The following is a 12488-nucleotide window of genomic DNA, read 5'->3' on the forward strand; positions in this document are numbered from 1 at the left end:
ATTGCCAAAAGGTACACAGCTAGTGGCAGGAGCATGCAGCTAGTGTCGATTCAGGTTTCAGCTGCAGGGCCGAGCGGCAGACCTGATGATTGGCGATGGCACATGCTGATGACATGCGGTGCGAGTGTGTAGGGGCGGGCAAGAAAGAGATCGATGCATGGCAGCCGGCAGATTTGGTTTCAAGTATCACAAAAAATTTAACCAATAAAGGCAATTTATAAAACTAACTCCACAACCCTACGCTATTTCGCGAGACGAATATAATGAGGCTTTTGACCGCGCGATTAGAGGATGGTTACTGTAGTATCACTGTAGTCAATCATCGATTAATTACTGTTATTAGATTCGTCGTGAAAAATTACACACATCCATGAAAAAGTTTTACAAATAAATTTCGTTTAGTACTCCATACATGTGATATTCTTTTCTAAAGAATCGTGTGCGATAAGTGTGATATGAAAACCAAACAGAACCAATCCACAATGCAGGCAGGCCGAGAGGTTGATTGAGCCCTACGTAACTGCCTGCCCTCGCCATGCCTTGCCTGCGCCGGAACCTCCATCATTGCGACACAGGGTGTGTTTAGATGTGTAAAAAGAGTGTAAAAAGTGGATGCGAAAAGTCACATCAATCACTGTAGCGCACTGTAGCATGTTTCGTTTGTTTGTGGCAAATATTGTCCTAACATGACCTAACTAGGCTCAAAAGATTCGTCTCGCAACGTACATCAAAACTATGTAATTAGTTTTTTTATTTAACTACATTTAGTACTCCATACATGAGTCATTTGCTATATTTAATGTTTTGATGTGATGGAGATGTGATGGAAAGTTTGGAGTTTGGGGGGGAAGTTTTTGGGAACTAAACACAGCCACACATGGACGGGAGCTGCAGCCTGCAGCTGCATGGATTGCGTGGAGGGTCAGCAAGTTGGATATGTATTAGTATATAAGGGTGTGTTTAGTTTGTTTTGGATTTTGAATTTTTGAAAGAGAATTTTTCACATTTGAAGTATTAAATATAGACTAATTGCAAAACTAATTATATATTTTGTCTGTAAACTACGAGACAAATCTAATGAGCCTAATTAATTCATCATTAGTATATGTTTACTGTAATAATTTAGTGTCTAATCACAATCTAATTAGATTCATTAGATTCGTCTCGCGATTTATAGTCCATTTGTATAATGCGATTTATTTTTCGACTATATTTAATACACTATGCAGATGATTTATAAAAATTTTGGATTTTGAGATTTTGGATCTAAAGACGGCGTAAGTATATTTTGGTATTTGCACGACATTGCTGATGGATTGGGTGGTGACCAAGCAAAGCAGAGCGAAGCAAAAAGCTAACCCATGCGGCCATGCCAGGTGTGGCGGATGAATGATGATGTCACGTGGGTGGCGCGAGCCAAACAAAACAAAAGCGGAAAGGCAGGCGAAAGCTGGGGGCCTGGTGCTTGGGATGGGAGCGCAAGGGCGGCAGGCAGCAGGCAACACGGCGGCACGTCAAAGGATGGAAAAGCTGCCGTGCCCTCTCCCTGTCTACCTTGCTCACTGGGTCACTCCACTTGGCTTTGATGCATTGCAATGCGAAACAGGTCAAACAGAAGCTAGCCGGATACTACGAGTAAAAGAAAAAGGGCCGTGTTTGGTAAATTTTGCGCATGTTTTTTGAGAAGAAAATCTCGCTTATATGGAGTACTAAATAAAATCTATTTGCAAAACTTTTTCAGGGACGGATGTAACTTTTCGAGACGAAACTAATAGCGGTAATTAATTGATGATTTGCTACAGTGATGTTACAGTAACCATTCTCTAATCGCGCGCTCAAAGGTCTCATTAGATTCATCTCGCGATTTACAGAGGGATTGTGGAGGTGATTTTGTAATTAGACTTTATTTAATACTCGTAATCAATGGTCAAAGTAGGGTGAAAATTTTTTCACCCCACAACCAAACACGGCCAAGGAAAAAAATGCAGTGTGAAAGATAGAAAGAGGAAGATCGAGGAGCCCGGCCGGCCCATCGTCGTGGAGCTGCTGTGGGCTCGGGGGGACCGGACCACGCGCTGCGTCTTCAACTCGTCCTCTGGCTTCCGTGGAGTGTGCCTGCGTGTGGGCCAGGGGGGATCACATTTAGTAGACGCAAGCGCGCAATTGCTCGGTGAGTCGAATGAATCTAATTATCTAATCGCGTAACTGATCGAATCCCGCGTGCACCTGTACATCGCCGTGTGTACGTGCGGACACAGTGTGAGGACTGAAGTGAAGAGAGTGGGAGCAGCATGATTTATTTCTCCATGTACTCCAGTATCTTTCAGAAGATTGCGGCGAGCACTAATTAATGAAGCCTATGAGTGCAATGCAAAGTGCAAGCTGTGCCGTGCAGTGCAGTGCAGTGCAGTGCAAGTCGATCGACCAACAAGCAGCCGGCGAGGTCAACGGCCACCCAGCCGGTTTGGCGAACCATAAAAATGCAGAAAGAGAACATTTCAGTAGCGGATATAAATATAAGAGGCTCGATGAAAGTCACGCGTCGCACGGCGAGGACGAAGCACACTTACGGCTCGTGCGAATTGAATTTGCAGAGGGCGGGAGGAGGGGGAGGCGGAGGTCCGGCACGATCCGATCCGTCGGGTACGGCGTGGTGCCCCAGCGATCACGTCCGTCCACGGTGGGCGGCCGCGTCGATCCCGCATCCACCCGCCCGTGCGAATTGCGCTCTCCCTCTTGCATGAGCTCTCGCGGTCGCAGCAAATAGAGCCATCACACGCTTCGTACCCATGCAAGACGGCCGTACGGCTGCTGCTACTAAAGCATCAACTATCATCCGCTGCGCTGCGGATCCCCCCCCCCATCTCTTCCTTTTAACGCACCAAATAGTACAGAGTTCTTCTTATTCCCCTTGAACAATGAAGACACAGCGAGTAGTGCAAAACGTAGTGGACAATACGAATCTAGGGTCTGCTTGGCTAGATTCTAGTGGACACAGCGAGTTCTTCTTATTCCTAATATTCCTATTCCTAATATGTAGGCATGCTCCATCTCTTTTGCCAAAACATTAGGAAGCTTTGAATGTCACTTCGATAGGAGGGCTATTTTTTAGCCTTTAACTAAACGAGAGTTAAAATTTATGAACTTGCCCATATTTTGGTACTACAGTATATTTTGGAAGCGAACTAAACCTTAATCACCAAACTGCATGACGTGGAAATCGAATTATTTATTTTTCTAAGAAACCAAGCAACAGACCAACAGTAGCCTTTCTCACCCATGCATGATTTTCCCCTCAGGCTGAACATGACGCTCCCGGCGTGATTTATATGCTAACCGGGTGAGTCATCCGTGCAGTAATTGTATGGGGGGAGGACACCTGACTCCCCTACTGATCTGCTCGTAATTTCACTTGATTTCGTCTGCTAATCCTGCGTTCCTCTGTCTTTACCACTAGGGCCCCCACCACCATTTGTGGTAAAATAGGCGAGGGCCGTAGAGGCTGGAGAAGCTCCTGTCACTGTCAGTGGGGCCCACTTAAATTAGCACCAGGGATGGGCGGCTTCTTTGACCACCAGGGGGGGCAGGAGGGCAGCCAAAGTTAGGGCATGTACAACGGGCGTCGGTATGCCGTCTACAAGAGGTAGATTTTGCAAAAAAAAAACACCTCAGCACAGGAAGACGACGCCTCGCGAGGCGACGGCGCGGGCTCGTTGCCCAACGCGAGGAGACGACAACACTGCCCCGTTGTGCGTTGTGCTCTGGCTCGTCGACGGCAACCAAGGATCAGGTGCGGATGACCACAGTTTTGCCGTGAGGGAGGTCGTTGCTGTAGGGCCGCCCGCCGATGTCGTCGGAGCGGAGGCCGACCGCGGCACCGCCAGCGCTGGCTGCCGTGCCGCAAGCCGAGCTCGCCGCCCGCCTCGACCGCCGAGCTCGTCGAGCCGACCACGGCACCGCCAGCGCTGCCTGCCGCTCCGTCGCGCCTTGCTGCCTGCCTCGCCGAGCCGCGCCGTGCCGCCATCACGCCGGGGGCTCCATCGGCCACACCGCCACAAGGGCTCCACCGTCGTGTCCCCCTCGCGGCCAGGCGGAGGCCCCGGCTGGCGGTGTGCCGGGCGGATCCGGCCTGCGCGAAGGCGTGAGCGCCTGCGGCTCCCGGACTTGATCTTGTGAGCCATGGTGGCAGCAATCCACGGTACGAATCGAAGCTTTGCTTCCACCATGCCGCTAATGCGTCGCTGGCGAAGCTCGCTGCCGTCGGCCGTGAAGCTCGCTACCACCGCCACCATCGAAGCTCAGGCCGCCTCCCACTCCTCCCAATCAGGTCAGATACGATCCACCGTGTTCGGCTGGTGGGTAGGCCTCCAGGTCTATAGTATTTCTCTCTCACACCACTCCAGCTCCAACCTCCAGCCACCAGTCAGGTAACAGTGTTTTTCTCTCATACCACTTCAGCTCCAGCCTCCAGCTCCAACCTGCCGAACGCTGTGATAAGATATGGGTGCTTCTGTGCTGGGCTGTTGGTCCCACACGTAAGCGGCAGTAGATAGATGAAATAGCACATATTCATTCATGTTATGTTCAAAATTCTCTTATAATTCTTTCAGGCACAAATGATTTATTTGCATGTAATTTATTTACATCCACAAATAATTTTTTTCATGTATGTCACAAAATAATACATAAAAATCTATTTCACATGTTTGATTATCACGTTTTATATGTCTAGCCATGTATTAAATAGTTTGCAGACAGCCACACAGACACACCATTGTACAAGTTGTCTACTTTATTATATGTGTATGGTATTCTAGACATATATAGACGGCAGCTGTCTAATCATTGTACATGCCCTTATGGTGCGCCATTATGACTCTGTTCTGCTCCAGCGGCCTCCAGCCAGCCAGCAGTGTATTTCTCACACACCACTCCAGCAGTAGTCTCCAGCATCAACCAGCCAACAGTGTTTTTCTCTCACACCACTCCAGCAGCAACTTCCAGCACTAGCGAAGCGAACATGCCCGTTTGGCTAGTTTGGCTATGCCTCCATCCGGGTTAAAGACAGGCACTAATTAATCATTATTATTGGGTGCTCTAATCATCATTAGGTGCCGGGGGAGGAAAAGATCCCTGGAGACCCGGTGAGAGAGTGTTGCTCCCCCTAGACTGTCCCTCCAGTTTTCTTTTCCTCTCTGGCTCTCTCCACAGCCGCAACGAGCAGCATCTCCTACACTCCACTCTGCCCCGCCTGCTTCCATGAGGGCCAGCTGAGGAAGAGAAGGCGGGGATCCCTCCCCGTTCGTTCCCCTTGGCGTTCCGTCCCCCCAGCTCGTCTCCTCGCTCGCCTTTCCGTTCCTGGCGGCGGCGACGGCTGGGCGTGGCCGACCAGCGGCGCCCTCCGCCGGGCCCTGTGCCGGCGACGAGCACCCGCCAGGTATGCCCGCCCCTCCTCCCTCCCTCCCTCATGTGCGAAATGTAGGCTGTTTGTATTCGGATCTGACCCAGCTACGTCCGCCCCTGACTACAGTGCTGGGATTATTTGAGGGACCAAAAAATGTCTTTCCGTTTGCCTGTTTTTCAGCTTTCATTTGGTAGTTTTTCGCCTCTTGGGTGAGATCTGGTGTAGTTTAGAAAACACAGCCAATTTGTACCTTCAAAGGGAGAAAAAATTGTTTCTCAGGGCTCCGTTTTGGAGAACATTGTGAGTATTTGGAATTTTCTTGCGGCGGGCGTTTCGAATTTGGAGTGCATCATTTTTTCTCAATCTTTTAATTTGGTTCTATTTGGTACGCCTTTGTCGTCAAACAGAGCAAGAGATCTGATGTGGATGCTGTTCATCAGCTTTCCCTTTCATTTCCGTTCTTCTTTATATAATATATGTGCTCAGTGGGGCCTATCCATCATGCTTAAACTCTAGTTTATAATGGAGAACGCGGCTCTGATGTCTTGGATTCTAGTATCAGCTTTTTGGGGCCAACAATGTGCATGTTTCCTCTAAAACAATTGTGTATGTTTCACGGGAATGCGCTATCTAAATTGCTATCTTGTAATAGCTCGCAAGTAAAAGAAAGAGATGACACACTAGAATACCGCATCCCCTGTTCTGGCAATGCTCTACATCACATTTCATGGAACCTAATTTTACGTCATGTGCTCACATTGCAGGTTTCATCTATGGGGCAAGATACTGGCTTGAAACGCGAGGATCATTATGGATTGGGAGCAGGTCCTGGAATATTGCAGACCCCTCGCTGCAGCAATGAAGAAAATGAGAGTCGAAACAGAAGATACCATCAGTTGAAATGCTCAGAGAGCAACTCAGGGGAGTCACGCCTGGACTACGTCCCAAATTTCCACTGCAAGAGCTTGCCAACAAGAAGGCGCAAGATGAGTGTAGAACAAAGCGCTGTGGGGAAGCGTGGCTCTATGTACCAGAGCTCTAGTGAAATTAGCAGAATAAAAAAGATCCAGGAGGGCAGGAGGAAAATAGACTCTGCATTTGATGGGGATGCGTTTCTGTTATTTGACATTGTTGATGCATCCTCTCGGCCGAGCACAAGCGGAGCTTATCTGCATTCCCACCGGAATCGGAGGTCGGGGGCTAAGGCTTCTGTGGAAACTAGTCGTAGGATTAATCGAGCATCAAAGGACTTTCTGGACCTTTCATTCCGCGAGCTTCCTGATGATAATTTTAATCTAGATCGACCACGCTTGGACAGTACTTTGTTGAAAAATGAAGGAGGTGATGGTTTTTTGGAGATTTCTTTTGAGAAAGAGACCACAGAGGGTGGCCCTTGCAGACATGCAGCTCCTGACTTGCTAGACGCTCAGTCAGGTAAATGTACTGAAACAAATTACCAACCCAAGACCAGTGGATGTCCCAGTGAGAATAATTGTGGTGAGGAGGGGAGAGATTCAGCAAGCAGTTCCAAATCAATGTCGGCGAAAGTAAGCTCTTTTGATGGTACCTGCCCATCTGGCAGCGTTCAGCATCATATCATAGAGAACAACGCTAAGGCTCGATCAAGCCCCTTCAAGAAGATGTTGGACCCAATCATGAAGTCCAAATCTCGTAGGAGTCCGTCTCTCATTGAAAAGGGAGATCCCAACTCTATAACTGGGACAGGTAGCAGGAAAAATTCAATGTCCTGCAAATCATTGTTGGGCGATTTTTCAAGAACTGAACAAGCATCTAATTGCCAGTCCAATGGAGAAATACAGCATATCACATCTGCTCTTTCACCTGCTCATCTCCAAGCAGTTCTTAGATTGGATTCCAAGAATGGTGTACAGGTTTTAGAATTTTGTGTTGAGGGCCTGGAAGAATCCATTTCTGCCCGGAATTGGAAAACTGGAAATGAGTTGAACTCTACCTACACCTTCCATAGTGGTGGTAAACGATCCAGTGCTGCTGGAAGGATCTCCAAAGATGGAGGGTGGAATTTACCCCCAATTGTAGGGCAGCTGCAGGTTTCATCTTATTTATGCTCTGAAGTTGGAAAAGATGGTAGGCTGAATAACTCTGTCATTACCGAATTTGTTTCGTACGATATTGCTCATGCAAGGCGAATTGTGGAGAAGACTCAATGTATAGAGACGCCTCAACAGCCACTGTGCAGTACCGTTGATAGATCAATCTCTGGTGAATCTCCACAGATGCTTAATCCGATGGGCCACAAGATAGGAAGAAATAACTCAGATGTATCAACATCTTGCCCATGGTCTGAAGAAGATCTTTATCCTCATTTGGAGATCGCAGCAACTGTAATAGAGGTTCCATTTAGTAAAGATAAGTCCAAGGAAATGAAGAAAGGTTCCTCTCCTTGTACTGTCAAAGTGGTTACACCTAGTGGACTGCATGGTTTACCGAGCGAATCAGGAGCCTTCCCATCTCCTTTGCTAGATAGATGGAGGTATGGTGGGGGCTGTGACTGTGGTGGATGGGACATGGCTTGCCCCATTGGTGTTCTTGGCAATGCCTATGATGATAACTGGGCTGAGTCAATAACCACAAACGCAAAACATCCTATGGAGCTCTTCATTCAGGTACACTCCAAAATCCCTATCTTGATGTACTTTTCTTTCGGTATTTATGTTATGAGTGTTCTGAGGATACTGGGGTGTTCGAAAGGAGAATCCAAAAATGATCTAAATGTCTTCTAGAAGTAACTTGCTGCTCAGGACAATTATCCACTTGGTTTTTGTAGTCATGCTCTTTAGCTATTAAATCTCTTGTAAATTATATGACCAACTTTGAAGCTTACTTAATGGTCAACAGCCTAGAAACTCAATTTTTAAGGCTTTGCAGCCTTACTAAGCACAACAAGCACGGTGTCGCACACTAGACCACCCATTTATTGATCTTACATTCTTACTCCAAAAAGTAACAGTTGTGATTTGCTTCCATTGTTCAAACAGGGTAGCAAAGAAGAGCTCCCTGCCCTTTCCATGAAGGCGAATGGGAAAGAACAGTTTTTGGTGGATTTCCATGCACGGTTATCAGCATTGCAGGCATTCTCAGTTTGCATCTCTCTGTTGCACTGTTCTGAAGCTTCGATAGCATTCAGTCTTGAGAAGGGGAAGCACAAGCTGTATTCCAGCTCACACAAGTTGCTCCTTGAGGAGGATGTGCGGCGCCTAATTGAGGCAGTCACCGCAGAAGAGAAGAAGCAGCAGAAGAAGAGCCGGAGAGAAAAGGCACCTCCATCTGTTGTGCTTGATCCACCTTTTTCTCCCATTGGAAGAGTATAGGCATCAATACCGGTCGATTTGTCTTGGTGTTCATATTTTTTTGATTGAAGGGGCAAATTTATGTTGTTCATAAAGATGGAGGTTGCATGTAGTCTTAGATTTTGTACTGTTGAACTCTCGAATAGAAGAGAAGTTTAGGAGCAGTTCCATGTACCGGTTTGAAGAACATAAGTAGATGAAGAAAAGGTGGCCGTCGCTTCTGTATGTAACATCACTCACTCACTTGAAACAGTGTAGCATAGTATAGTGTTGGTTCTGCATTTCTGAGGTTTGAAACTGGAGGCGCATCGGGACTGACAGTTTTGACCATTAACCTACTAGCATTAGGCTTTCTTGAATGCAGCGCCCGTTCCAAACCTTGGTGGCAGTGCTATTATGAATCGTGATTTGTTTAACAATGACACGGGTGGGTTCAGGCCGGCCAAGTAGGTAGGAGTTAAGGCAGGGCAAAGTTTTGTCGGGATCTTGAGTGTTGTTTGCTCGTGTATGTTGTGCTGAAGAATCCTACGGTTTGACTGAAAATTCTGGAAATTTTGGCGGGGGCGGATTGGAGCCTGACGCAAGTGGAGCCGTTTGTAGCGTGACTGAGTGGCGTTGTTTGCTTGTTGCCTTGTTGGTTTGCTAGTACGACCGGTAGGCAGCATCATGTGCTTTGTCTAGAGAAATTGCTGCTAGGAGACTAGGAGTAGATGATGGATGGCAATTGGCAAAGGCTCAAAGGAGAAGAGGACAGATAGTTTGAGAAGGTGGACCATATGTGACCCAGACCCATATTTGGAATTTCAGCCTTGTGCCTGTGACCTGACTGCCTGGCTTTTGCTTTGCTTTGGTCCCTCCTGGGACCTGGACAAGTTGAAGAGCCTGTCTCTGTCAAGTGCATGTGGTGGATGTACTCCAAACAAGAATTTAACAGCAAAGTAAAAGTTGAAGCAGACATGAGACATGAAACGTGCGCTTTTTGTTTGGTGAAGAAACGAAAGGTTTCTGCTTTTCTGCACTCCGTGATTACCATACGACTGTGCAGTCTGCATATGCTAGCTCACCTCCTGCTGCTCCTACTATGTTGGTTATTCTAGCGTCAAGAAGTAGAACAGAGTGTTTTCAGCTAGAATATCATGCTATGCCTAAGCTTGATGACATAGCCTATGGTGTTGTTCTACTGCTCTGCCCATTGCCCTGCTGCTTGCCCAGGAACATAAAAGAGCTTCTTACCTTTCAATTGTTCAGAGAAACTCTGCCGTGGAATCCAGCACATTGACTGCAAATACCCCGCTGGGAAATCGCATGTTTACGTGTGCAGGAGTATCTTTTTAAGCTTCAAGTTTTAATCTAACAAAATAATTAACAAAAATTTGCCAATTTTGTGACGGAATCGCCAAATTAAAACTCTCAATTAAGCCTAATGACCATCATTTGAACACATCGGGCGTACTAGCTTAATGGTTTAATTTGACAGTCCTTTCTCAGCCCACGTCCCGATCGAAACAACACTGATAGTCTCACGCGAAGGTGAGCGCAGATGATACAAGCACGATATATATTTGAAAATATAGCACTATACACAAGACTCTGCCATAAGTTTTACAAACCAAGTTTGAATACATATATAATGTATAAACTTTACATTACCGAAAGTACGGTGCGAACGGAGGGAAAAGGTCTACCACTACCACAAGTGTATACCGAGGAGTCCCCTAACTAAGTGTCTGGCTCCACAACCTCCCATCCCTTTGCGTCCCGGCGGATAAACTTAACGCAGCAGGGACAGAAGTCTACGTCTGTGTGTCCTGAAATAATATTTTAACAAAAAACCCTGAGCAACTACTACTCAGCAAGACTTACCCGACTATTGGGTATACTTAACCCACATATCTAGACATGCACGGCTTTTCTGGCTAGTGGCTTATTTTTGCAGAAAAGCAACTAAAATTGAATCCTTAATTGTAATGTTTTAGCTCAAGATTTCTCTTTAACCTAACTATCAGCTAATGTTTGCATAACAACTTGAGCAAAACATGGTGAAGCATTTAGTAACAATTCAAAAATCATAATCATCATATATCATTAAGGTTCCACCTCTTCACTACAATGCGACAAAGAGATCAAGGCCCTCGTATCCACGAGACACGACGAATCGATTCGATTTAACCTTGCAAGGCGGACCTAACCAACACGGCACGCATTTGCCCCGTCGGACGATACGAGCCAACAATTCCCCTCCCTGCCTCGAACTACAGGATCGCCCCACCAGCGTATAGTCAGCCGAGCCCTACGAGAGACCACCAAAAGTAAATACATGCATCCAATTCTCCGCGACCACTTGACTACCCTAAGGGGTGGGAAGGAGTCCTGTACTTTCGAAGAAAGACAGTACTAAGCTTACCGGTTTCAACTACCTCCTACTCCCGGCATGCGGTTAGTACAATTCAATCCCCGATCAGCACTGCCGACAACAGATCGGTCCTTAGTCGACACAGATGGACTAAACATTTTCCGTCCGGTCTCCACTTCCATTTTCCTTTCATTCTTGGATTCAGTAGCTCGTATTGCTGGAATATAAAGACATCCTATATCTCGTGAGTAACAAGAAATTACTCGACTTCTACCGAGTCCTAGTTAGCATAGTAGGACTGTCGACCTACACATACTAGTAGGACACTCATGGAACCTAAGGATTATGCATCTAAGGTTTCAAGCAATACCTGAACATAATGCACAAGTACTAAATATAAATAAGGTTTCATAATTTAAAATACTGGGTTGTGCATCGGGGCTTGCCTTCGGGCTGTTGCTCAGAGCTAGGGTCAGACGGACCTTGGGCCGGGTTCTCACGCCTCTCCTCCTGGGCTTGCTCCGGCTGCTCCTGCGGAGCCGCAATCACCTCGTACACGACGTCCTCAACTGCGGATGCTACATGAATTCACATGATACAATTGAGTGCAGCTCAAATGGTATAACTACTATACTTCAAACTGAAATGCCCTGCGGACTATCCGCGCCGAAGTGGCGGACCGTCCGCAGTACAACTCTGCAGACCCACTAGAACCAACTACGTCTCTGGACAAACTTCAAAACTATAGGGCGGACTGTCCGCTCCCAAATAGCGGACCGTCCGCAATTCAACTCCGCAAACCCACCAGAGGCAATGACGCCTCTGGACAAATTTTAAACTCTACGGCGGACCGTCCGGCCCTCCTTGGCGGACCGTCCGCTGTTCACTCTGCCAATCCACCAGAGACGACAACGTCTCTGGACAAATTTCGAACTCTACGGCGGACTGTCCGCTCCCAAATAGCGGACCATCAGCAGTTAAATTCTGCGAAACCATCAGAGACAACAACGTTTCTGGATAACTTCTAACCTGACCTGTGGACTGTCCGGCCCTCCTAGGCGGACCGTCCGCGATTCCTGTCTTTTGACACCGTGCGCCGCCACCAGTGAGACCGGCGCGGCAGCGCGGAGCGCCGTTCCCGCCGACGGTGGCCCGACCGACGGCGAGGCTAGCACTACACCATCTACTGGAAGAGGCGCACACGGGCATGGGTGACGCACGCGAAGAAATCAAGCCAAACCTAGTCGGCAACGTGCGGCCCGTGGCGGTAAAAAATGACTTTGTTAAGAACGTGCGCAGAAACAACTTGAACGTGGAGGGACGAGGGGAGCACGAGCATTAGCGGCTTAATCACATTCGATTCAAGCTCTTGGACGAAAGAAATGGTGGTCGGGCGATGGAG

The 12488-nt window shown here is 47.5% G+C and overlaps 1 protein-coding gene across 2 annotated transcripts; it reads left to right on the top strand.

Moving 5' to 3' along the window:
* The first annotated feature begins 3548 nt into the window (after window positions 1–3548).
* Window positions 3549–9030, top strand: LOC120673499. Of its 2 annotated transcripts, none has more exons than XM_039954349.1 (3): window positions 3549–4327; window positions 6169–8049; window positions 8422–9030. In XM_039954349.1, the coding sequence occupies exons 2-3, from the start codon at window positions 6178–6180 to the stop codon at window positions 8752–8754; spliced, it is 2205 nt and encodes a 734-aa protein (XP_039810283.1). In that variant the 5' UTR covers window positions 3549–4327; window positions 6169–6177; the 3' UTR covers window positions 8755–9030. The 2 variants fall into 2 exon arrangements, with proteins under 2 accessions (XP_039810283.1, XP_039810282.1); XM_039954348.1 differs by having other exon boundaries at window positions 3550–5437.
* The last annotated feature ends 3458 nt before the right edge of the window (window positions 9031–12488 follow it).

Source organism: Panicum virgatum, chromosome 5N, assembly GCF_016808335.1.
Source record: "Panicum virgatum strain AP13 chromosome 5N, P.virgatum_v5, whole genome shotgun sequence".
In the NCBI taxonomy this organism is placed as follows: domain Eukaryota; kingdom Viridiplantae; phylum Streptophyta; class Magnoliopsida; order Poales; family Poaceae; genus Panicum; species Panicum virgatum.

Excerpts from the sequence above, each read along its gene's own strand:
- LOC120673499 (XM_039954349.1), top strand. The coding sequence starts at position 6,178 with ATGGGGCAAGATACTGGCTTGAAACGCGAGGATCATTATGGATTGGGA. Across the intron at positions 8,050-8,421 it reads CTATGGAGCTCTTCATTCAG|GGTAGCAAAGAAGAGCTCCC; the intron begins GTACACTCCAAA and ends TTGTTCAAACAG.